Source organism: Trichomycterus rosablanca, chromosome 6, assembly GCF_030014385.1.
Source record: "Trichomycterus rosablanca isolate fTriRos1 chromosome 6, fTriRos1.hap1, whole genome shotgun sequence".
In the NCBI taxonomy this organism is placed as follows: Eukaryota; Metazoa; Chordata; class Actinopteri; order Siluriformes; family Trichomycteridae; genus Trichomycterus; species Trichomycterus rosablanca.
The window spans coordinates 24095975-24123083 of record NC_085993.1 but is presented as its reverse complement, the minus strand read 5'-3'; the positions used below and the strand labels follow the sequence as shown (position 1 = coordinate 24123083).

The 27109-nt window shown below is 39.6% G+C and overlaps 1 protein-coding gene across 1 annotated transcript in view; it reads left to right on the top strand.

Moving 5' to 3' along the window:
• chd6 (chromodomain helicase DNA binding protein 6) overlaps window positions 1-27109 on the top strand; it is a 117769-nt gene that overhangs the window by 65926 nt on the left and 24734 nt on the right. The window contains exons 12-24 of the mRNA XM_062997563.1: window positions 2209-2330; window positions 2498-2741; window positions 2857-3033; window positions 3127-3270; window positions 4738-4993; window positions 7477-7687; window positions 10984-11179; window positions 11949-12113; window positions 14008-14187; window positions 15126-15236; window positions 17236-17438; window positions 17686-17885; window positions 26946-27102. Of these exons, the coding sequence (XP_062853633.1) occupies window positions 2209-2330; window positions 2498-2741; window positions 2857-3033; window positions 3127-3270; window positions 4738-4993; window positions 7477-7687; window positions 10984-11179; window positions 11949-12113; window positions 14008-14187; window positions 15126-15236; window positions 17236-17438; window positions 17686-17885; window positions 26946-27102 (2366 nt within the window). The remainder of the gene's footprint in view (window positions 1-2208; window positions 2331-2497; window positions 2742-2856; window positions 3034-3126; window positions 3271-4737; window positions 4994-7476; window positions 7688-10983; window positions 11180-11948; window positions 12114-14007; window positions 14188-15125; window positions 15237-17235; window positions 17439-17685; window positions 17886-26945; window positions 27103-27109) is intronic.

Genomic DNA, 27109 nt, shown 5'->3' with positions numbered 1-27109 from the left:
AACAGCATAGATATACACCAGCCAGGCATAACATTACGACCACTGACAGGTGAAGTGAATAACACTGATTATCTCTTCATCACGGCACCTGTTAGTGGGTGGGATATATTAGGCAGCAAGTGAACATTTTATCCTCAAAGTTGATGTAGGAAAAATGGCCAAGCATAAGAATTTGAGCGAGTTTGACAAGGGCCAAATTGTGATGGCTAGACGACTGGGTCAGAGCATCTCCCAAACTGCAGCTACTGTGGGGTGTTCCCGGTCTGCAGTGGTCAGTATCTATCAAAAGTGGTCCAAAGAAGGAACAGTGGTAAACCGGCTAGAGGGTCACGGCCAAGGCTCATTGATGCACATGGGGAGCGAAGGCTGGTCTGATCCAACAGACGAGCTACTGTAGCTCAGATTGCTGAAGAAGTTAATGCTGGTTCTGATAGAAAGGTGTCAGAATACACAGTGCATCACAGTTTGTTGCATATGGGGCTGTATAGCCGCAGACCAGTCAGGGTGCCCATGCTGACCCCTGTCCACTGCCGAAAGCGCCAACAATGGGCATGTGAGCATCGGAACTGGCCACAAAGCAAAAATGGTTCAGGAATGGTTTGAGGAAAACAACGAATTTGAGGTGTTGACTTGACCTCCAATCGAGCACCTGTGGGATGCTAACATCTTGGTGCCAGATACCACAGCACACTTTCAAGGGTCTAGTGAAGTCCATGCCTCAACTGGTCAGGGCTGTTTTGGCAGCAGAAGGGGGACAAACACAATATTAGGAAGGTGTTTATAATGTTATGCCTGACCGATGTATACAAACAATGTTTAACAGACAGACATAGAATAATTTAATTTCATTAGCCAGGAGACAAAATTTAAAGAGATGGACCGTTCAACAAGAAAATGACCCTAAGGATAAAGCCATAATAACTTTCTTTCAAAAGCCTAGCCTATCTCCTGACTTAAATCTAATTATAAATGTATAGGGAGGTTAGAAAATTGTTGCTTACTACAAAACTTCAGCTTCTTAACAGTCCATGGTTGCTATGGTCTGATTCTCCTCTTTATGATTAAGTGATAATAGTTTTCTGAAGAACTCTTAAGCAAGAGGACTTAGACGTCAGAGGGCTTAAAGATTTTGCACATTCAACAAAGGTTTTTTGCTTTGCCTTGCATAGACTGAGATTTGTTTTATTCCCTGAATGTTACATGACCCATCTTACATGAGAAGCGGCAAAACTGTGAACCTCGGCGCAAATTGCCGCTTTGCTCAGCGCTTGGCTTGATCGGTGCGGTAAAACGTCATCAAAATGCATCACGACGTAAATCTGCATTTGTGTAAAATAACCATCAAATCCACTTTGAAAGCATCAACATACAGCTGTATTTTCCTCACTGTTTCACTTTTAAACTTGTGTTATCGTTTGGGGTGGGGTCACAAACACATCTTTAAAAAAGCATTGGTTTAATGTACTAAAATAAACACTAAACTTATTTTAATTATTACTGGTCATGAGTTCTCTCCACTAATTGAATTTCTTGGTCGTTGTTTTAACACAATAAGACACGTTAAGCTTTATTGACATTAAGTGTTGTTCTTAAGCCTAAGTCACTTTTACTGCGTCATATCAAACAGTTTGTCTCATTGGAGGCGCTTTAAAAAGGTCAGCGGCAAACTGGGTCTGGTGAACTTTGAGCATGCAAAGCGTAAAAATCACAAGCCCAACGCAGCAAAAATGGCCACACTCCATAGCACCCAATGGCACAGCTGGCGCAAAAGCTGGTTTGCCGCTTCTCATGCGAACGGGCCCTAAGCTTTCGGTAGATACTATTTTTTTTAATACCCTCTATATTCTTATCGCTATTTATATTCTTATCATAATACCCTCCCTTAGCTGATACCAATTCACCTGCTTATTTTCTAGTATTTCAAAATTGTGTATGTTGAATATTCCATACATTTTCATTTATTGTGTTGCCAACATCAGATTAAAAATTTGTTTGTATCTACAAAATACAACATTTAGCCAATACATCAAGGTCTTTTTTTTTTTACTTTTGTTAATAATAAATTACAGATTCATATTTTTATTACATTTTACAGAATGTCCCAATTTTTCTAGAAAAAGGGGTTTGTAGTTATGGATATGCTAATATTCTGATATATGTTTTAATTCTCAGTTTAAAATGTTCTTCTTTGTTGTTGTTTAAATATAGGAGAGACCTTTACCAGAGCAATGGCAGAAGCTAGAGAAGTCACGTGAATATAGAAATGGCAACCAGCTTAGAGAATACCAACTAGAAGGCATGAACTGGCTCCTTTTTAACTGGTACAATAGGTAAAATACACTGATTTTAATACATTTAATGATTATTGTGAGACTGACTAGTTATCTAATCTTTAAAAGTCATGTAGCTGTCCATCCCTACTTTTAAATTTCATATACAGCATAAAAGAAAGTTTACCAAATGCATCAGGATAACCTATTATTATCTACCTCTCTAGGAAAAATTGCATCTTAGCTGATGAAATGGGTCTGGGAAAAACCATTCAGTCCATAACATTTCTCTATGAGATCTTCCTCATGGGCTTAAGGGGTCCCTTTCTTATCATCGCCCCTCTCTCCACCATTACAAACTGGGAGAGAGAGTTCCGGACATGGACTGAAATTAATGTCATCGTGTATCATGGCAGCCAGATCAGTCGGCAGATGATCTTGCAGTATGAGATGTACCACAGAGATGAACAGGTATATGACCTATAAACGTAAAAGGCAAATACAATTGCTCAATTCTTTTTGCAATTCACATGTATTTGTGAAATTGAATCCTTAAGTGTTTATTGTGTGTGTGTGTGTGTTTAAGGGAAACGTAATGGCTGGCCAATTTAAGTTTCATGGTGTGATCACCACATTTGAAATGATCATGGCTGATTGTCCTGAACTGAAGAAGATTAATTGGCGCTGTGTGGTTATTGACGAGGCTCATCGGCTAAAGAATCGTAACTGTAAACTTCTGGAGGGACTCAAACTCATGAACTTGGTCTGTTGAAGGGCTTCTTTCATCCATTTTTTTTTACATTTAACTGTAATAATGTAATAATTGGTCATCTTGCATCATCTTTTTTTTTCTTAGGAACACAAAGTACTCCTAACAGGTACACCTTTACAGAACTCTGTGGAGGAACTCTTCAGTCTGCTTAACTTCCTGGAGCCAGTGCAGTTCCCCTCTGAGAGCACATTCCTTGAGGAGTTTGGAGATCTGAAGACTGAGGAGCAGGTGAGAGCTCCTTCACTTGATACACACACTTGCTTACATTCATTTTGTGTGCAATTTACAAATCAAATCAAGTTTTATTTGTCACAAACATCGTACAACTAGCAGTAAAATGCTTTTTATTACTGCCTGGTCACATTAGTACTAAAGAAAAAAGAAAAAAACTGATATACACAATAGAAATATTTTAAAATATATAGAGGAAAAGAGAAGTCAAAATAGCAAACAGAAAAAATAGAAGGGTGTGCAATATAAGCCTATAAAATTAATACAACCTGCATAAAGTGCAAACTAGTGTTGTGCAATTTTAGTGAGTTATGACCACATGTATATATCCACATACATATAAACCGATCAGGCATAACATTATGATCACCTTCCTTATATTGTGTTGGTCCCCCTTTGGCTGCCAAAACAGCCCTGACCCGTCGAGGCATGGACTCCACTAGACCCCTGAAGGTGTGCTGTGGTATCTGGCATCAAGATGTTAGCAGCAGATCCTTTAACTCCTGTAAGTTGTGAGGTGGGGCCTCCATGGATCAGACTTGTTTGTCCAGCACATCCCACAGATGCTTGATTAGATTGAGATCTGAGGAATTTAAAGGTCAAGTCAACACCTCAAACTCGTTGTTGTGCTGCTCAAGCCATTCCTGAACCATTTTTGCTTTGTGGCAGGGCGCATTATCCTGCTGAAAGAGACCACAGCCATCAGGGAATACCGTTTCCATGAAAGGGTGTACATGGTCTGCAACAATGCTTAGGTGGGTGGTACGTGACAAAGTAACATCCACATGCATGGCAGGACCCAAGGTTTCCCAGCAGAACATTGCCCAAAGCATCACACTGCCTCTGTGCATGTACCTTCCCATAGTGCATCCTGGTGCCATGTGTCCCCCAGGTAAGCGATGCACACGCACCCAGCCATCCACGTGATGTAAAAGAAAACGTCATTCATCAGACCAGGCCACCTTCTTCCATTGCTCCGTGGTCCAGTTCCGATGCTCACATGCCCATTGTTTGCTATGCAGCCCCATACGCAACAAACTGCGATGCATTGTGTATTCTGACACTTTTTTATCAGAACCAGCATTTTTTTGAGCTACTTTTTGAGAACCAGCATTAACTTTTGAGCTACATTAACAATTTGAGCTACAGTAGCTTGTCTGTTGGATTGGACCACACAAGCCAGTCTTCGCTCCCCACGTGCATCAATAAATGCTATGGTTTGTACAGTTACTACATCTCAATCCAGTTTAACATCTGGAAGATTTACAATACATACAATCAAACTATAAAAGAAAGAAATATCACTTGGAAAGACTGTTAATCCTTTAAGGACAGTTGCAGAAACTTGTAAAATGTATGACAAGGTACACTGATGCTGTCCTGGTGGGTCATATGTTCTTTGTCAACCATCTGTCTGTTGTGCACATAAATAAACAAAAAAAATTTTTTATTACTTTTCCACAGGTTAAGAAGTTACAAGCCATTCTAAAGCCTATGATGCTGAGACGGCTAAAGGATGATGTGGAGAAAAATCTGGCCCCCAAAGAAGAGACCATCATTGAAGTGGAACTCACCAACATCCAAAAAAAATACTACCGGGCCATCTTGGAAAAAAACTTCACCTTTTTGGCAAAGGGAGCCAACCAGCACAACATGCCCAACCTCATCAACACTATGATGGAACTCCGCAAGTGCTGCAACCATCCATACCTCATCACAGGTATAAAGGTCATTTCAGCTCAACTCAATGAATATTTAAAAAGGTCCCCATCTGACCATCTCAGAATCTCTTAATCTCCTGCTGTGTCTCTACCCAAAAATACGGCTCTGCGTTTGCACGATTTACGGCTTTGTCAGGTTAATATCTCTGGAATGAGAGGAGCTACAGGGCTGAATTTGTTTATGTATTTATACGTGTAGATAAGTCTAGATAAGATACAACTCTATATATTTTACTTGTATGTCATCCGTGTTAAATTATGCAACTTTTTATCTTGAAATATTGGGTATCACTATCGCCTTACTGCAAAAAGGTCCTGGGTTCGATTCCCAGGTGGAGTGGTCTGGGTCCTTACTGTGTAGAGTTTGCCTGTTCTTCCTGTGTCTGACATGCAGTCAGGTTATTTGGAGATGCTAAAATTACTGTAGGTATGAGTGTGTGTGTGTGTGTTTGCCTTGTCTAGCGTGTTTTAAACTATACCAGGGTTGAAGGTGACATTTTTTCTGGACAATCCAACCTGCTACAAGCTGCAGCTTAATTGCTTGCAGCTTAAATGTTATTGCACCTGGACTATAACATTGAAATGCATTTTTGCAGGTATTCTGATTTTTTTAGACTTAAGAACAGATACTATACATGTGAAATATATAGACTTTTCTAAACTTAAGGTAAAATTCATGGGGAAAAATCAGATATAGAGATATTAACCTGGCAATTTTCTGAATCTTACATTTCTATTAAGTTGGGTTTTGGGGTAGGGTTATGGCAAAAGCTGCAAATCTGGAAGTACTTGACAAATTTGCAAAACAGAGTGTATTTAACCATTAATGTGTTCTCTCTACATATGACAAAGATTCAGAGATGGTCAGGTGGGCACCATTCATTAAGCTGAGCTGGAATGACCCACAAATACTAGGGCTGGGCGATATGGATCAAAAATTATATCTCGATATTTTTTTCTGAATGGCGATATACGATATGTATCTCGATATTTTTTTATCCCATAAGGTAATAACAAAAAGACACTTCTGAGACAAAGCTACATGTTTTTTTTACAGGCACTTTTATTAATATTCATGCTGGGGAAGCTTCACACAAGAATTATTTTTCCTTAAAAAAAAGAGCTATTCTAAGAAAAAAAAAAGTTGTTTTCTAAGGCATCTCCTGTCGTCTAATGTGAATTACAAATATATTGTCTGGCCCTTTAATAATGTTAAGTGTACTATAGGGCGCAGGGAGCGAGTGTGTAGGGAAGATGTTGAAATGACACGGTTTCCGGCTGAGCTTGTGTAACATTAAAAGTAAAACCCCGTTAAAGTAAACCCCTCGTTAACCCCCCACCCCCCCATGTTTGGACTTTATACATTATTTTATGTATATGTCGCCACAACATAAACATTTACATTAATATTTTCTTTTACTGTATAGAACTCAGTTCTGTAATACAGGCAGAACTAACCATTAATGTTACTGTGTAACTATTACAACATTTCATGCATTTTAATTAGCGTTCTTCTTCATGCACTTTATTATTATTTAACAGCTTTATTTGTTGTTTAATTGCTGTTTGCTCCTTGTTTACTCAGAGTTAGTTCATGCAATTTAATAATGTTTGGTTGTTTACTGGCCGACAACAAGAAATACTATAATAGAAGATAAATAAATAAATGACGTGTCGGACGTCGGGCGATCGTCCAGTATAAACTAACACGACCACGTACAACATCCAGTACAGAAATCACCATAATGTTTGTATTTACAGATAGAGCAAGTATCTATACATGCACATCACATATACAAACACAAGAGTCAGAACAACAGGAGACGCACCGCTACGTTATTATTACTTTCTCAACACTTAATGTGAAGTAAATACGTGCATGTCAGCGCGTGCATGCGCTTGTGTTGGTTTTTAAAACAAATAACGACTCGTTTTCTTGTTTTTTTAACTTTGGGATTTGAAGTGAAAAACGAATGAAGGTACACGGAGCTGGAACCTTTTGTCTGGACTTGTTTTCGGCGTTTTCTACAGAATACATTATTCTGCTGCTCATCTGACACTTTGAATTCGAACCGTCTCCAAATAATTCCAAAAAGAGTCATTATTTTTCTTTTTAGTAAGCAGCTCCTCTTCGATAGCTTCTGTCATGTCTTTATCCGTCTCCTTGCTATCGCTGCCTGCAGGACATACTGGTGAAGCGGTGGGGAGGGGGGAGTTGTGTTCAGTGAGGGAGAGGGGCGGGGCAGGTGAACATGTGCAGAGACAAACTGGGAGAAGAGAAAGACGAACTGTCTGATGTAACTGGAACGCAACATCTATATCGATATACGCGATATTGTCTTATCTTATATCGCGTATGAAAATATATCGATATTTTATAAAATCTCGATATATCGCCCAGCCCTAACAAATACCCTCACACACCCAGCTACACAGTTATTTTCTCAGGTCTGTGCAAAATGCTCTTTCTTGTTCATCTCAGGGGCTGAGGAAAAAATTCTAGAGGGCTTTAAGAAAACCCATAATCCTGATGCGTCAGATTTCCAGCTCCAGGCTATGATTCAAGCTGCAGGAAAACTGGTGCTTATTGATAAGCTGTTGCCCAAACTGATTGCTGGAGGACATAAAGTGCTTGTGTTCTCTCAGATGGTACGGTGCCTAGATATACTAGAGGACTACCTCATCCAGAGAAGGTGAGAGTTACTTCATTATTTTTCACTTTGTAATAATAATGTTAATTATAATATGAACAACAACAAAAAAACAATACATTAGAATTCACCAGGTACCAGTGTAAATATAAATATTATAGTAACGCTTTGCCTATGCAGTCGTACCTTGTAACTCGACGTCCCCTAAACTCAAAATCTTTGAAACCCTTTGTACCCTTTTCTACCTTTTGAAATTTGTACCCTTAAGCTCAACGGTTACCCTAAACTTAACATGTTCAGCTTTTTATTTATTTATTTATTTATTTTTAAATGATTTTAAATTAACAATGAACAGCCGCTTTGTTCAGCGCTTGGCTTGGGCGCTGAAGTAAGACGTCATCAAAGTGTGCACATGAGACTAATCTGCATTTGTGTGGAATAACTGTCAAATTCACTCTGAAAGAATCCGCATGTATCTGTGTTTAGCTGGATTTTTCTCCTGTTTCACTTTTAAACTTGTGTTATAGCTCAGGTTTTGAGAAATTTTAATAACCAGTTTTCCAGAGAGAGTCTAAAACGCTTAATGTTAAAAATAAGCTTAACGTGACAATGTATTACAATAATGACATGGGAACACTATAGTTCTCTTAATTATTACTGCTTACAAGTTCTCTCCACTAATGAAATTTCTTGCTCGTTTTAGTACGTCACGTTCCGCCCCACGTCCATAGGAAATAACGGCACAGAGAGCTTATATTCGTGTTATTTTCAGTGTGTCAAAAACAACCCCATTATTTTACATTAGCGTAAAATATATGCAGTTCCACAGGACCGTGGAACACATCAACAGGTTTCCCATACATCCTATGGAAAAAAACACCCTAAAACTCAACACCTTTTAAACTCGACGCCACTCCCAGAACCAGTTGACATTGAGTTTCGAGGTGCCGCTGTATTTAAATGAAAAATACAAACGCAAGCCTCACACACATTTAATATTTTACTTCAATTGTTTTTATCTGTTTATTTTAATATTAATGCCTGTAACATGTTTCAAAACAGTTGGGACTAAAGCATTTTACGACTAGGAACTTTGTGGTATGTTCAGTATGTGCAGGAATAGACCAGTGGTGTGTAACTTTTTACAATGCATATCATAAAAAGAAAAAAGAAATGCCACTAAAGAAATGCCACTAAATGCCACTAAAACTGAAAGATAGATCAGCAAACTGAATGATCGAGACTGCAGTGGGTGCAAATAATAGACCACTACATCAAACCACTCTTCAGTATTATGTATGGCAGCATTATCTTTTTTACAATATAGATACATAAGCTAGAAAAAAATGGTTTACAAGATTGTGCACTGTGATCTGTGCTAGTGACCAGCTAGATACCCACACACATGCTGTGTCTGTATGGAAGGAAAAAGGTTGAAAATTCATTGCCACAGTACAATTACGGTCTCTGCAGTCTGATCGGGCCTCTTCACTAGCAGTAAATAATCCGGAAAGCTTAGCATGTCTCTGCATCTCTCAGATGCAGCTTTTTCTGAGACTACATTGTGGGCATGTAAAAAGATGTGTTTGGTAACTGTGTGCTTGTTGAAGGGATCATGTGATAGCCTCAGCACTCCTTGGCCAGTGCCAGGACAAAAAAAAAAAGATGTAGTTAAAATTTTATATGAAATCATTAGGCTGGTGGTTGATTTTGCTTGAGAGGTTATTAGCTGTGGGGTAGTTGAGTCTAAGGGATTGATTGGCTTTCCATGTAGTTCTGGTTGAGGGAATGAGGGAGAGAAGATGCTTCATGCGTGTGTTCTGTGAGTTTGGTCTACTTTAAATCTTACATTTATGAACATTCAGCCATTCATTCCTTTTGGTCAACCCTACATCATAATAATAATAACAATAATACTAAGAAGAAGAACAGAATGTTGGCTATGTCAAGCCAACATAATGATAATGGGATTAATATAAAATGACCTGATATTATATACAGGGGTTGGACAAAATAACTGAAACACCTGTCATTTTAGTGTGGGAGGTTTCATGGCTAAATTGGACCAGTCTGGTGGCCAATCTTCATTAATTGCACATTGCACCAGTAAGAGCAGAGTGTGAAGGTTCAATTAGCAGGGTAAGAGCACAGTTTTGCTCAAAATATTGCAATGCACACAACATTATGGGTGACATACCAGAGTTCAAAAGAGGACAAATTGTTGGTGCACGTCTTGCTGGCGCGTCTGTGACCAAGACAGCAAGTCTTTGTGATGTATCAAGAGCCACGGTATCCAGGGTAATGTCAGCATACCACCAAGAAGGACAAACCACATCCAACAGGATTAACTGTGGACGCAAGAGGAAGCTGTCTGAAAGGGATGTTCGGGTGCTAACCCGGATTGTATCCAAAAAACATAAAACCACGGCTGCCCAAATCACGGCAGAATTAAATGTGCACCTCAACTCTCCTGTTTCCACCAGAACTGTCCGTCGGGAGCTCCACAGGGTCAATATACACGGCCGGGCTGCTATAGCCAAACCTTTGGTCACTCGTGCCAATGCCAAACGTCGGTTTCAATGGTGTAAGGAGCGCAAATCTTGGGCTGTGGACAATGTGAAACATGTATTGTTCTCTGATGAGTCCACCTTTACTGTTTTCCCCACATCCGGGAGAGTTACGGTGTGGAGAAGCCCCAAAGAAGCGTACCACCCAGACTGTTGCATGCCCAGAGTGAAGCATGGGGGTGGATCAGTGATGGTTTGGGCTGCCATATCATGGCATTCCCTTGGCCCAATACTTGTGCTAGATGGGCGCGTCACTGCCAAGGACTACCGAACCATTCTGGAGGACCATGTGCATCCAGTGGCGGTGCCGTGTATCAGGATGACAATGCACCAATACACACAGCAAGACTGGTGAAAGATTGGTTTGATGAACATGAAAGTGAAGTTGAACATCTCCCATGGCCTGCACAGTCACCAGATCTAAATATTATTGAGCCACTTTGGGGTGTTTTGGAGAAGCGAGTCAGGAAACGTTTTCCTCCACCAGCATCACGTAGTGACCTGGCCACTATCCTGCAAGAAGAATGGCTTAAAATCCCTCTGACCACTGTGCAGGACTTGTATATGTCATTTCCAAGTCCAATTGACGCTGTATTGGCCGCAAAAGGAGGCCCTACACCATACTAATAAATTATTGTGGTCTAAAACCAGGTGTTTCAGTTATTTTGTCCAACCCCTGTACATATCAAAGCCATTTAGAAAAAAAAACATTTTAACCTTCTGGTTGACCATCTTTCAACACAGTAATAGTATATTTATTTTGGGTTTAAGGTACACATATGAACGTATTGATGGAAGAGTCAGAGGGAACCTGCGTCAGGCAGCCATTGATCGATTCTGCAAGGTTGACTCAGATCGCTTTGTCTTCCTGCTGTGCACCAGAGCCGGGGGGCTGGGCATCAATCTCACTGCTGCAGATACCTGCATCATATTCGATTCGGACTGGAACCCACAGAATGACTTGCAGGTTACCCACTTACTTTCTGTAGCACCTACATTTCACAGTGATATCGGCTAGGGTAAAACATGGACAGATAAGTGTTTCAGAGCTTGAAAGAATGACCTTTTTGACCTTTTTTTATTTATTTATGCATTTTCTTCCTTTTTCTTTTGATTTTAGCGTAGCCAATTAGTCTTCCACTGCTGGGGATCCCGATTGCTTTCAAGGAGGGTATATTTGCCTGCTCCACACCCCCTCCGAAGCGTGCACAGTCCCTGGACCCCCACTTTTTTGCCCGTGCTTTGGTGGATTCGCACATGAGGCTCCTCCATTCTGCACAGGCGCCTTAGTCTGCTAACCAAGGGTCCTTGCACAGCGTTTGAAAATACCATCTAGTTAGTCTAGTCATTTACAACCCAGCAGACTTGGTGGCCACTGCCTGTTGTGCCTGCTAGATGGCACCCAGCTGACCAGTAGCAGAGCTGAGATTCGAACTGGGGTGTTCAGAATCCCAGCGTTGGTGTGCTAGTGGAAAATCTCGCTGTGTCACCTGGACACCCAACATTCCTAATGTTTTCTAGATATTTTTTGCTTTTGACAAGTGTAGGCCCTAATTCAGTGGTAGAGATTCCCCACTGTTGAAGGAAAGCAAGGGAGCGAGGAGCAGGGAAAGACCGTTTAAAAACAAAGAGGTGCACTATAATGTATATTGCAGACAAAATTTTTAATCGTCTCTAACCTCAAACCTTTGTAAAGATCCATAGCTAAATGATTCTTCATGTTTGTTATCTCCTAGGCACAAGCTCGCTGTCATCGGATTGGTCAAAGTAAAGCAGTGAAGGTTTATCGTCTCATCACGCGTAACTCGTATGAAAGAGAGATGTTTGACAAAGCCAGTCTAAAACTTGGACTGGATAAGGCTATTCTACAGGATATCAACCGCAAGGGTGGTCTGAATGGGGTTTGTTCTAACTACTTTTATATTTGATTTGAAATCAAGTATTTCAAGCCTAGTGCACACTACACAAGTTTTAAAAACAGAATCATTGTATTGCTCACCCTACAGAAGTCTTTTTGTAATAGTAGTGTAGTGCACACCAGAGATGTTTACAAGTCACAAAATACGAGTCCGAGTCAAGTCACGAGTCTTTAGGCTAGAGTCCTGGTCAAGTCACGAGTCTTTAGGCTAGAGTCCGAGTCAAGTCACGAGTCAATATAATCTACACAAAACATATATTGTAAATGTAGCGTAGAAATAAACAAATAATATGTAAGTCTAGCAAAACAACAACAGATTAGTGACTGTATTTTGCTGTTTTACTTAGTGCCTTTACTTTCCTAGGTACCGGTTAAAAGCTTAAACTGATACGTTTTGTTTTCATTTTCATTTACATTTTCAACATTTAGCAGACGCCTTTATCCAAAGCGACTTACATTACAGTTACAGTATACAGTCTGAGCAATTGAGGGTTAAGGGCCTTGCTCAAGGGCCCAACAGCAGCAACCTGGTAGTGGTGGGGCTTGAACCAGCCACCTTCTGATTACTAGTCCAGTACCTTAACCACTAGGCTACGACTTGCCCCAAGTCGGTTTTCATTACCAAACAAAAGCGTGCAATAAATGCACAGCAAAAAATCCATAATACTGCTTACCTTAACTTATGTACTTCCAGATGCTATTAAATTTATAACTGTGTGTCCCATTAGAAATAGAATCTGTTATTTTGTAAATGTGCTTATAATTAAAAACCTTGGTTTCCTGGTTGTGAAGTAAAACACTAACTCGTTAGAAATCCAATCAGGCGTTTCATTGACAATCATCTGTGTGACGCTGCAAACTAAATAAATACAAATAACAGCATTGCTTACTAAAAATTAAAGGTGTGATTGGTTCAGAAAGCGCTCTTCCAACCATTAGCGTCAATTCTGTAGGAGCGTTTCATTCACACCAGCTGTTACTGTGAAGTGCACTAAGTAGGGTATTCCACTATTTTAAGTGAGATACCAAAAGTAGGGAGTGACGCTTCATTGCTATGCCAGAAGCTGGCTGTAGCATTTACCCATTGCGTGCGTTGCAGGTTAAAACGACTGGAGCTTTATTAGAGAGCAGAAAATGACACGATCAGAATGTAATTGTAATGTAATTGTCACAGGTAACTAATGTTAACACATGATGACGCTAGGGACTCTTGTTGTGCACGAGTCAGTTTTTACGTGCCACGAGTTGAGTCCATGTCATTTGAAACGAGTCCGAGTCGAGTCTGAAGTCGCTGTGTGTCCCCATCTCTGGTGCACACTGAACAACTGATCAGCAAAGAGGCTCTCGCACTACAGAATTCTATAATTGCCTCATCCAAATATCCCACTGAAATTAAAAGAAAAAAATGCATGCATTACAGCAAAAGTTGTGTAGATACTAATATTTATACAGAAAATAGTTGACTGGAGGGATACAAGAACCAATTGTTCCATATAGTATATGAATAAGTTATAATAATTTATAAAATAATAATAATAAATAAAAATAATTACAATTCTTAAATTGTAAGTATCCGGAGTGTTTTATCACTAACTCAACACAAGTGCTCATGACAAATATTGTTTGGTTACTGATAAAGAAAAACACAGACATATAAGAAATCATTATCTTTGCCTGAAAAATTCTGTTTAGGATGGCATGACTGTGTATTAGACTTTAGCTGACAGCTAATATACCTAACATCCTTAAGTAAGAAAGAAAAGTTATTACTTGTCACATATATTGTATAAACCAAAGCAAAGGAAATGCAACTGTTGTATATGTGTTGTCAGTTTTACATTTAATCACATCTGTGTAATTTCCTCAATTTGTTACAGGTTCAGCAACTGTCAAAAATAGAAGTGGAAGATCTTTTGCGGAAAGGTGCGTATGGTGCCCTTATGGATGAGGAGGATGAAGGCTCAAAGTTTTGCGAAGAAGATATTGATCAAATTCTGCAACGCCGTACTCAAACTATCACCATTCAGACTGAGGGCAAGGGATCAACATTTGCTAAGGTAAATAAAAAGCTCAGACACCCAGATGACTTAAGCCATCCTGCTAGAAAAATGCCAGCTTAGAGTCAGCCTGCTTGTTCTACTCTTGCACTTAAAAATGTACTGATCTAATGTTACTATTAAGTGGAGTTATGCCTAGTTCACACTACATGATTTTTACCTTGATTTTTACTTGTGGACAGGTCGCTGCCAAATGTGCCAGCTTGGAGGCAAATCTCGTTTGCTCGGGGTTTTGAAAATTGGCTCTCAATCGCTATGTGTGAACTGTATAACGACTGTATTCGAGCGGCTCGCCCAGCACTTGCTGATCGCTCGCAGGCTCGCAGAAAATTATCTAGCATGTTAATCTGGACCTGTTGGCGACTCAAAATCCTGTAGTGTGAAAGGAGTTGTGATCAGGTTGTGATTGTTGTGAATGCAAGATACAGAAGGAAAACCCGGAGGAGGAGATATAAATGTGTGGGGCATAATATATTTTATATCAGAATACATGGGCACACACACAAGCTTTACAGTATTTGTGACTTATCGTCAATGCCAAACCATAATACCAACGTTGCATTGCAAACAAAAATTATTTGACTTTCGAAAACCCAGCTCTGGTGTGCTAGCATATTTTACTGCTGCGCCACCTGAGCGGCTATTGGACATTGTATTATTAAAACCCTCGTCACTTCTCGTGTGTGTTTTCATGACAAAACAAAGTTTGGGAGACCAGACATACTTGTCTGAGATTCCTCCTGGTCATACATTGTGGGTGAAAACCACAACGACTTAAAAGGCTCCCAATTAGAAGAGATCAAGTTGTGTAGTGTGAACTTAGCATTAGGTATCACTTTGCCATTTAAATTTTTAGGAATTATTTTCTTTAGATTAAATGTTCTTGTAAAATTATTCATGTTAACAATGTATCTCACACTTTTTATGGGAATCTTTAGGCTAGCTTTGTGTCTTCTGGAAATCGAACAGACATCTCCTTGGATGACCCTAACTTCTGGCAGAAATGGGCAAAAATTGCGGAGCTGGAGATCGACTCAAAGGAAGAAAAGGTAAATTGTTAATTGTTTTGTTTTTTTGTTTTTTCTGTCTTTGCCTGCCTGGTCTTAAAGCAGGGGTGGGCAATTAAATTTTGCAAGGGGCCACATGAGAAACCAGGATAGTTGTGGAGGGCTCGACTAATAGTCTGAACCTAATTCCACTAAATACCTATTTTGTCTCTTTAAAAATCAGTAGATTGTAAGTTTTTGATTAAGCTGTTACTGGTAAGAATAGATGTTACAACCAGACAATGAAAATGAGAGTCAGGCAGAGTAACATCATATTTTCACTTTTTAATTAACTTTCTTAACAATTGTGAACAAAATGTGCAGGATTTAAATTAACTTTACACAAAGTGCTATTGCTACTTTGTTTGGAGTCTAATTACCTCATTTGCTGATTTTCAGTCCTTTGTTCTAGTTGGATATTATTTTTGGAAATTACATAGCTGGTCTTGACTGCTCCAGTCCTGGTTGTGTAAAACTCTATTAAAAAAATAGATTTGCAGTTTGTCTAGCAAACGTGACAGATGTGACTGCATCGTTCAAGTTCTTGTATATCTCTGTGTTTAGTTCAAATTGTAATCCTTATACACAGCAGTCTGTTCTCCACAAACTAAACACACTGCTTTACATCTGACTTCAGCAAATAAATATTTGGACCTCCATGTTTTGTGAAAAACTCACTCACACTCCCAGTTGTGTTCACCAACTACGGTAAAGCTGAATGCACACACGCACATGCATGAACAAAAATTGAAAATAGCAGTCCCTTCAAAGTAAAAACAATGCTGTTGTATTTCATGTATGATGTACACTTACTTACGTCTGATTACTACTCACCTCTAACCTCATGCTGGCCGGCTGGGGACAGCCAAAGGGCCGTACGATGCCCTAATGTATCTGAGGGGGTTAAAGATATCACAAAACATCAGCAATAAAAAAGGTTGGGTTGTAAGTAAAGACAGAGAAGGTTGATTTGAGTATTTGGCTCTCGTCCTGGTTGAAGCAGATGGCTGGAATTAATTAAACCACATGACTGAGCTAAACCACTGCAGTGTGTGAATGTGCATAATGTGGCTAGTTGGCATATTCAACTTCAGGCCTCTATGAGCTAAAGCAGTGTTTTCTAGAATGTCATTTTATTAAGATTTGTTTCATACATATTTTGTCCATTATGTTTTGCCTGTTTATAGTAGGTTGTTTGTGTTTGTATGCATCTGTCAGACATCTGGTTTTAAAACTACACTTTTAACATGAAAGAACCATACTTAATAAAGACCTAATTTATGTTATTATGCTATTTTGTGTTTTTTCTCCCCCAAAACAATGTAAGTACGACTGTCTTCTGAATGGCAAATTATAATAATTATGTTAGTAAATGGAATCAGACACATTGTACTTGCCAGTTATTTAAATTGTGGTTCTGCCGGCCGCTCAGGTGACGCATCGGTAAAATACGCTAGCACACCAGAGCTGGGATTTTGAATACATCATATTAAATCTCAGCTTGACCATCCGGCTAGACTGGGCGGCCACATGAACAATGATCAGCTGTTGTTCAGGGTGGGATGAGCCAGATCAGGGTTCCTCATAACTGGTGTAATTGCAACCTCTGCTCGCTGATTGATCGCGTCTGCGCAGAGTTGGGGAATAATGCTAATCAGGGTGTGACTCTCCTTACACAAGGCTGGTCCATATATGAACAGAGAGGGATGAAAAGAGGCAGTCGGTACTGCACACGTGTCGGAGGGAGCGTATGTCAGTTGTGAAGCTCCTCAGTCAGCAGTGGAGGGTTGTATCGGTAGAGGTGAAGCGTAACGCAATCAGGGTAATTACATACAACTAGTTTAGGGAGAAAATTGGAGGAAAAAATAGAGAAAAAGAGAAAAAAAAAATTGTGCTGCCACAGACATCATGACATTCAACTTAAAAATTGTAATTTGATATTGTTGCATGTTTCCTTTTTTAAAACTAACAAATAAACAAACAATTTCTTGATGTTCTGTAGCAGAGTCTTGTGATCGATACACCTCGTGTAAGGAAGCAAACGCGGCACTACAATTCTTTCGAAGATGATGAGCTGATGGAGTTTTCGGAGCTCGACAGTGACTCAGAAGAGCGTCCTTGTCGCACACGCCGCCTGGGGGAGCGCAGTAGGCGATATCTTCGAGCAGAGTGCTTTAGAGTGGAAAAGAATCTGCTCATATTTGGGTCTGTGTGCAACACTCACAATTTTTATATTATAAAATGTTAAAAGCTACTTTAATCTTTGAAACTGATTATTATTAATTCATGTTAAATCATAATTCTCTATTATAATGACATACCACGAAGCTTCCAGCATTATTTGACCATGGATATTGTTGCTTTAATTGTCTAGTTTACATGTAAGGATGCATGTGTTTATTGTGTAAACAACACTAATAACATCTTTATGCGTTTTGCCTTGGGTGTATAGTTGGGGACGGTGGAAGGACATTCTGAATCATGGACGTTTTAAATGGCACCTCACAGAGAGAGACATGGAAGTGCTGTGCAGAGCGTTGCTTGCCTACTGTGTCCGTCATTACAAAGGTGACGACAAGATCAAGAGCTTCATCTGGGACTTGATTACCCCAACCAAGGACGGGCACAACCAATCACTGCAGAACCACACAGGTTAGTGCTGTTGCTCTTCACACATCAACAAAAACAAAACAACAAAAACACAAATTGTTTTGCTGGCTGAGCTGCATAAAATGTATATACAGTGGTACCTTGATGTATATACCTTGATGTTCAGAATGTCAGATGTGCAAATAATGTTTTATTAAGTGTTGAGTAATGTTTGGATGTGTGTTACTGAGTATAGTGTTGTAATACTGTATTTGGTGTTGTGCAAATAATAACGGTATGTGCAAGTATTTTCTAGGTTAATATAGTGTGTGCCAATGTAATAAGGTCCAATGAGCTGGCAGAGCTCAGTTTATATATATTGCTACTTACGATTTGGTGGGTGTGGCTGGTGTTACCAGTTTAACTGTGCATGGGTAAAAACTGTTCTTGGGTCTAGTAGTTTTGGCTCGAATGGCCAGGAACCTTTTTCCATATGGAAGTGGTTGGAACAGCGAGTGGCTGGGGTGTGTGGAATCTGAGATGAAAATATGTTGGCCTTTCGCTAACATCTCTTGTATATTTTCTGAATAGACAAAAGGACAGATGCAGTAATGCACTGGGCAGTTTTTATCACCCTCTGCAGGTTTTTGTGTTCAGCAGCAGTGGCACTGCTGTACCATAATGCAGCTGGCCAGGATGCTCCTAATAGTTAATCTGTAGAGATTGCTAATTGTTTGTTAATGCATACTCAACAATCCAGGTACACAAATCCACAAAGTTGAACCAGTTCATCTGGACACAAAGTTTGGTGTGGAGATACGTTTCATGACTTACTCAAGTGACTTCTTCAGTCTGAGCTGAACCTTATATGCAGCCGATTTGCATGATAACCGAAACCAGCCTATTGCATAGCAGAGGAACAGGTGATCAGTTCTGTATACAAATTACAGATGACTATTAATTACAATGGCCATGTGTGTGGTTCACATATGATTGGGGTATAGCTGCAGTCATGGCATTATAAGATTGTGAAAGATAGAGATGCATGAGTACCGATACTGGTATCGGGTATTTGCCCGATACCACGCTCATTAACTTGTACTCGTACTCGCAAACGAGGCTCCGATACTAAACATCCGATACCGTGTGCCTAGTGCACGTTGCTGCGTTATGCCTAGTTCACACTACATGATTTTTGCCCTGATTTTCGCTTGGCGACTGGTCGGCGCTAGATTTGCCGGCTCGGGAGCAACTCGGCGTTCGCTCGGCGATCAAAACTCGGCTCTCGATCGCTAAGTGTGAACTATCCAATAACTCGATCCGACCGGCTCGCTGAACGCTCGGCGACCGGGTCGAGTTTTCTAGCACGTCAGATATCTGATGTGAGATGTGGGACTGGGAATGAGTGACATGTCGAACAGCCAGTGAGAACGCAGGATACGGTGTGAGGGGAAACGCAGGAGAGGAGTGTAAACAGGTGGGACAGGGGGATAATATAGTTTCTATCAGAACACACACACGTTTTACAGTATTTCTGACCTGATCGTTCTCTACAAAACATAACAACAAAACACCAACATTGCAAAAATATTTATTAACCTCCAGCTCACTACAGAACAATCCATGCTATTCGTGTTGCCAGATCCACTCAGATTCATTTATTTTTCTTCTTTGATTTCATCACATCAGCGCACAAACACTTTGATCACTCGCTACTTGTTGACGTGCATTTCTGGACGTGGTATCATTAAACTTCTCGTCACTTCTCACGTGTGTTTTTGTTTTTAAAAAAACGGTATTCTAAATAGGTATAGGTATTGGTATCGGTATCGGCAAGTACAAAAATACATGTACTTGTACTTGTACTCGGTTGGAAAAAAATGGTATTGATGCATCCCTAGTGAAAGATGTACTTTGTGTGTTGTTTGTGTGGGGCGGAGGTGTTTGGAAGTGTAATCAGCTCTGCGTTTAATGGATGGGTGAAGTCAAAAAACATTACTCTGACGTGGGTGTTGTTTCCAACTAGGTGGTCAAGTGCAGTGTGCCTTGCCAAGGGGTAACTTCCTCAATGGATGTGTTTGCGCAGTAGGCAAACTGATGCGAGTCAATTTGGAGAGACTTGCTGGCTTTTTGACAACAGTCTGGATGGTCCTTTTTGTCCTTGATCCAGAGCACACTGCATTCTTTTTTTTTTTTTTCAAAAAGACCTGGAATACTGATCCATCTGGCCATCCTACACATTTACACTGTATGATGGTCTATCCCAGATGCCTCAGCCCAGAAAACTTGACACTGCTTATAGACATGGTTAACATTAGGATTCTTTTGCAGTTATGTTTGAAGTGGCATTTGGATATAACTCAGTATTGTAGTGCTTGACAAAAGTTTGTCAAAGTAATACGAATACGAATACGAATCCTTTATTGTCATTGCACATTGTACTTGTTACACATTAATCCCTGGCCCATGTGGTTTGATCAGCTCTTCATGCAGTGCTGTTTAAGAGTTTAGAGTTCATGGGTGTTCAGCTTAGGCTTGCTCCCTTGCTCTTTTATTTACTGAAATTCCTCCAGAATTCTTAAATCGGTTAATTATATTATGCACTGTAGAGGGAGAAATGTGCAAATCCCTTTCAATCTTTCTTTGGGGAACATTGTTTTTAAACATGTTAATACTTTCCTCATGCATTTGTTGACAAAATGGAGATTATTTGCTCTTTTTTGTCGTTTAAATACTCAACCTTTCGTGGATTTTGTTCCAAATCATGATTACAATCACCTGTTGACATCACCTGTTTGAAATTACATTGTTATTTAGTACAAAACACTGTGTATTATAAACAGTTAAAGTAAATGTCAGAAACACTTTTTTCTTATTTGCCATACTGTCCCAACGTTTTCTGATTTTGGGGTTGTATATCTTACAGTATTTGAAAGAAAGTGCTTTCAAGTGCAAATAGTCTACAGGTTGCAGGGCTCTAGACTAACGTTTTGCACTGGTTGCACTGGTGCGCCTAACTTTTTTTCTTAGGTGCACCAGCACAAAAGTTAGGTGCACCCAAATTTTCGACCGCATCACATTTAACACCGCAGTTTTACAGGTTCCCTTTTTTTTTTTTTTTTTTTTATTGACTTGTAAATAACTAACAATCTGGTCAACATGGCCTCGTCTGATGATCTGTTTGCTGCTGCCTGCCACTGAAAGGCAGTGGGGAGAGGGGACACTTGGGCAGTGCATTTATCGCGGCATGTAATGTGTTTTATAGATGCATTGGGCTTTTTCAGCCTTTCAATTCGAAATGTATTAGAACCAGTCACAAATATACTATTGCCGGCCACTGTCTTCTTTACAGTTAATTATAGTATTACAGACTAATTATAGCACACTTATACAAATTATAAAAATAATAATAGAGTAAATGTGTATGTATGTGTGTATATCTATTTATGTGTGTGTGTATATTTAAAATTATATGCATATGTTTGTGGGTGTGTGTGTGTGTGTATGGGGCTCTAGAGTGTTAGAGTGTAATCTTAAATGCAGTGCATTATATTATCTGCTTTACTGGATCTTTTACACAGATTCCCAAAATCGCTTGCGGTGCACTCACTGCGTATTTTGACTACATGTATTGTAATATATTATGGTCTTTTAGTTATTTTTATATTTTACTTTACGAAAACATTGTCGTGTTTTTACTTTCACTATCGTCGCACTTTACCGCTAGCATTAGGCCCTTGCTACTGTAGAGGGTCGGCTCACCTAGCCGCCGTCCGGTGGGGATGCTGCGGGTCTTTTGCTGTGCGGTGGTGGAGGTGTGGGAATAAAGGCACACGGCAGGGTCGAGTCACTTTAACTGTTTAGTCAGGACTTAAGTGAGCGTTACAACACTTTACACCGCCAAGCTCCAGAACCCGAACTTCCATTCTGGGGACATCCGACGAGTCTCATATACAAAACTAAACTTACTGCAGAACGTCCTAACGCACATGTATAAACCTGGTGCTGCATTCTGATTGGCTGAGCTGAATGTCGCTCACATATCACCGCTACAATATTGTCCCGCCCTTCGCTATCTCTGATTGGTTTAGACCATGATATTGGACTAATGTGTGTCTGTTGTTTTTTTCCCCTCGGACGCCTGGTCGCACCGGTGCGACCTGAGATTTTTTTTAGTCGCACCATTGAGAAATTAGGTCGCATGTGCGACCAAATTGGTCGCACTCTAGAGCCCTGGGTTAAAAACAAAACATTTTAATGTATCAAAAACATGGCAGGCCTAGGTGTTTTGAAATATGTTTAAAATTAAATGAAAATGTAGCCTACAACACAAATGTTTGAGATTAATAAAAGAAAATAGGCAAATTATATGTTCTTCACTGTTTTAACAAATAACCTCAACATTGAACACAACTGTATGGAACAATAATTAGTAAAGCCACATGTTTTGCAAAGTACGAAGGATCTTCAAAAAGTTTCCACACTTTTATATTTTAGTTGGAAACGGTAAGGGTGGGAGGAGCAGTAATTGGTCGTGTCTGAGACACTGAGAGAGAGCTTATAGTCCAGATTTAGCGCCATCTGATTTCCACCTTTTTGGACCGCTCGAAGAAGCTGATGGCATTAAAAATTGCTGATTTTTGCTGATGGCATTAAAAAGTTGGTACAACGCTGGGAAAATGCATCAAAAGGTGACACTGTAAAAAAGTGATGTAATTTGTTTTTGAAATTCTCTAATAAATATTGCAGAAAAGTGTCGAAAATTTTTGAAGAACCCTCGTAGTTTTGCAAAACTAGACTTATCCAAGCATTTTTCCTCAGCCTAAATATTTTGGGCTAGGAACACCAACCTGTCAACCACCTTAGGCTTTAAGGATGCCCTGTGGCACCTAACATTGCCACTTCAGCTATATACTTTTTTTTTGTTAAAGAATTAGTGGCAGGAACACAAAAGCATTTTTGTGCCAGGCAGCTTATGGTGGGTATGGTGGACAAGCACTTTGTTAAGTGCAAGAGGGTCTGCATTAGGCTCTGCTGGGTATGATACCATGTACTTTGACAGTACATGTTGTTTGCCTTTTTGATGCAGCAGGGCAGGTAGGGTTTTCTGTAAGAAAATGCTTGCAAGGGATCTGCTTGCGTCTGTTGGCTGGTGTGCAGGCTCAGACACAGTGTCCACCACAGCTCAGTCACTTGTGCTGCAGCAACTTTAGTCAGAGGCCAGAGACTTTATTTCCAATATAGCCCTTAGCTTTAGTGCCTCGGTCTTGGGACGTGCAATATATGTGGTTTTAAATCTTGGATCAACAAATGATGCGATGTTCAGAAGGTCACTACTTGAAGGGTCATATTGACATACTATTCATTAAAGTAATGAACAGTGGCAGATTTGATGGATTTACCAAGCTCAGTCTCCTTCATTATGTGCCAGGATAGTTGAGTTAAAAATTGGAGCAGTAGTTGGACTAAAGAGAGTGTGGTATGGTACTGCCCTGACAAAAACATCTGTACATTTCTAAAGAGGTTCATTCTGTCATCATCCATACCATGCCATTTAATAAAACGTGATTTTACATCTTTGTTAAAAGGAAGCTCATGTTGGCCTAACTAAATTGTATTAACATCTTATTGTACTGTAGACATGCACTTAATTTTATTGTTGCAATTTTAACTTGGCAGCCTACATAAATGCTTTTGTTTTTTAATAATAAAAGATGATTACTTCATAAAATAACATAATAAGTAACATGTTTAACTGATATGTGAAATAAGGCAAACTTCAATAATGTTTAATTCAGGCTTTGGTAAATCTAACACTTATGCAGTTGATGTTTATTTGTTGAAACATGCACTTACAAATTGCCAGATGAAGTTGATGGAAAGCACTACATCCTTTGCCACTTTTGCACTGCTTTGACAATGTTGCTTAAATTGTTGGTTGTAACATCAGTGAGTTTAATCTAGCCTTTAATTTGCAAGGTTTTTGGCTGTGTGTTCTCCAGTGGGATTTTCATAGAAATAGCTTGTTTGCCGCCATGCATATTTAATCTCCCATTTTTCAATGAAATAAATTGTTTATTAGGATTTTAACATGCAAACTCCACACAGAAAGTACCCGGATCGTTCCACCTGGGAATTAAACCCAGGACCTTCTTGCTGTGAGGCGACAGTGCTACCCTCTGAGACACTGTGCTGCCCTCAATTAAATAAATAATCACACTGAAATATGGCTTGCATGTGCAGCTTGACCACATATCAGTGATCAGCCCAAAATACCGGTCGTTAAAGCTCTGTCTAACTTGAGTGTACATGTTAGGGAGCAATTATTGTACAAAGTAATTGTGACTGGGCAATTTGTAGCATTATTCAATAGTTTTTATTCAAGGGTTCTTTTAAAGTTGTCCTGCGCCACTCCTGCGACAGGAACCATAACATTTACTTTGCTGTAAGTGACTGCCTCAGTGATACTGTGCCACTTTGCACTTTTCTTTTGTAAGGCACGGTGTGGGAACATAAAGCTTATAGTGCCATCTGAATTGGTTTAGACATAGTGGGCTGTTGTTGTTAGCATGTGTGAATGTGAGTCGGGCGGTGTGCAGAAAAGGGAATAAAAACAGGCATGGCTGGTGAACAAGTGGGCGCATTAATAAGCTGTATACAAGCCATTGTGTCACCACAGAGACAACTGAACCACTGAACTGATGCTGGATAACAAACTCATTTGTCCCACACATAAAATCACTGAAGAAAAACTGCTTCTGGAAATTGGATGTAATGAAAGTTTCTGCCAGCACAAATATACAGAACACTTATCCATTCAAAATTAGATTATGGATAAGTGAGTGGCATCAGGCAGCCAGGAAGTCATACCTAAAATGCCTAGACACCATCCACCATCGAGGCATCAGAGTGACATTGGGCACTTTCCACACCCTTTCCATACAAAGCATGTATGTGTAGGCTCAGGAACCTGCCCTGTGTGGGTTAGTGATGTAAATACTTTTGATTAGGCAGGTGACTGTTTTCGTGCAAGTTTTCAGTAAAGCAGAATTACAGCATATTGATGTGCTCTTGAAAATGAATGGGAGTAGATGGGAACAAAAAAGAGGATAAAAACAGTTGTAGTGGGTGAACGAGTGTGTGTATCCAGAAGCTGTATGTAAGCCATGGTGTCATCAGTGGAATTGGTGTTTTATCCTACGTTCAGACCGTCAGCAATTATTTGCCTCATGTTGCCTAAACCGCTGATCGCTCATCGCCCTGTGATTACACCAGCAGTGTCACTATCACCTGTTGGTGTTTGGTTGCCATGGTACAGAGCATATAAAACAATTTGATCACCAATCACATTATTTCCCACCCAATTTTCTATCACAAATCAGATGTGTTCCTGCTAAAAATAAAGATAATGCGCATACCGCTTTGCTAAATGCTCAGTTCCTATTGGTAATCGCCACATTGCTTCGCTTCTAATTTGCATAAAGTTAAACTTTGTTCAACTTTTTTTTTTGCAATGCCAACATTTGCGTTTCCCTCTGTTGCCAGAAAGAGCCAACTCAAAATGAATGACAGCCGGTGGCTTTGTCTTATTGCATTGCTGCCGGTCTGAATGTAGGTTTGAAATTTTGTTCATAGCTCGAAAATTGCAGAATGCAATGAAAGCAAGACAGGTTGAGGAGGTATTTAGGTGTTGGTGTAATTAGGGTTAAAGGATAAGTGGCTTTGGCTTTGATTGCCTACTGCAATCACACCAGTAATCAGAGAAAAAATAAGATTATGGGATAACAATAGCATGATTGCCTACTCCAGTTTCACTAATAACACTATTGGTAACAATTGTGTGATTGCCTAGTGCAATCACACTAATAAAATAATTACTTTTAACAAACCACATACGCTACAATCATTGGAACCCTTAGAAATACTCAGAAACAAAATGTAACTGAAGCAGTTTTTCATTTATAGTTGACTTTTCAGAACTTTTCAGTTTGTAGCAATTTTCAACCTTTAGGTTAGTGATCCTAAACCAGTCAATGTCCAGATCAACACCATGTTTTACTGTTTACTGTTTTACTTAGCTTACCTGATCCTAACCCAATAGAAAACTGTAGTATGAGCGTAAGAGAATTTAGGACCCTGGATAGTCTTGGGATCAAGTGGATTGATCTTAAATTCCCTGCTCTGTATTCTCTAACCTAATTAGATGTTTTAGGCTGTTATACAACCCCAAATCAGAAAAAGTTGGGACAGTATAAAATTTTTTTTTTTTTTTAAATGGACGCTGTGTGGTCCGGACCAAACTTGAATAGGACCATCCAGACTGTTATCAGCAACAAGTCCAAAAGCCAGGGTCTGTCATGGTATGGGGCTGTGTCAGTGCCCTCGGCAAAGGTCATTTACACTTTTGTGATGCCGGCATTAATGCAGAAAAGTACATTGAGATCTTAGAGCAACATATGCCGCCTTAAGACGTCAACTTTTCCATGGAATTTTTCAACAAGACAATGCAAAACCACATGCTGCACACATTACAAAGGCATGGCAGCGGAAGAAGAGGGTATGGGTACTGGACTGACCTGCCTGCAGTCCTGATCTGTATCCAATAAAGAATGTGTGGAGAATTTTAAAATGAAAAATGCAACAACGACGACGATGAAATGAAGTTGAACAGACAGAACATGAAATATCTCAGGTTCATCCTGCAATCAAATAAAAGTCAAAGTAAATGTAAGAAACTGTTTTTTTATTATTTGCATTTTCCATGCTGTCCCAACTTTTTCTGATTTGGGGTTGTAAGTCTAAGGGCTGTTTATTGGCAATCAGTGGTTGTACAAACTTTTAAATGCAGAGTTGCCATGACACACTTGATTTTGTTAAAAATAAATAATTTTGGTGCTTTTTTTTTGGTGATTTTTATGTTTTCAGTGTAATTAAACTAATTCAATAAAAGCTGAGTTTTTTATAATCCTTTTAATCTTTACTCTAGGGGTCATTAATTGTGGTGGGAACTGAATTCCAGAAGTTATAGTTCCAGATTTACTAAATAAAATAATTTCATCATAATAAATAAGACCTGCATTTACTGAAGGTTAAACATCAGATTATGGCTCTCTTTTTATGCAGGATTGTCTGTCCCTGTGCCTCGAGGACGAAAGGGTAAGAAACTGAAGAGTCAGTTGAGTTCTGAGATGAAAAATGCAGACTGGCTGGTCCACTGTAACCCAGAAGTAGTTCTTCAGGATGACAGCTATAAGAAACACCTTAAACAGCACTGTAACAAGTAAGAT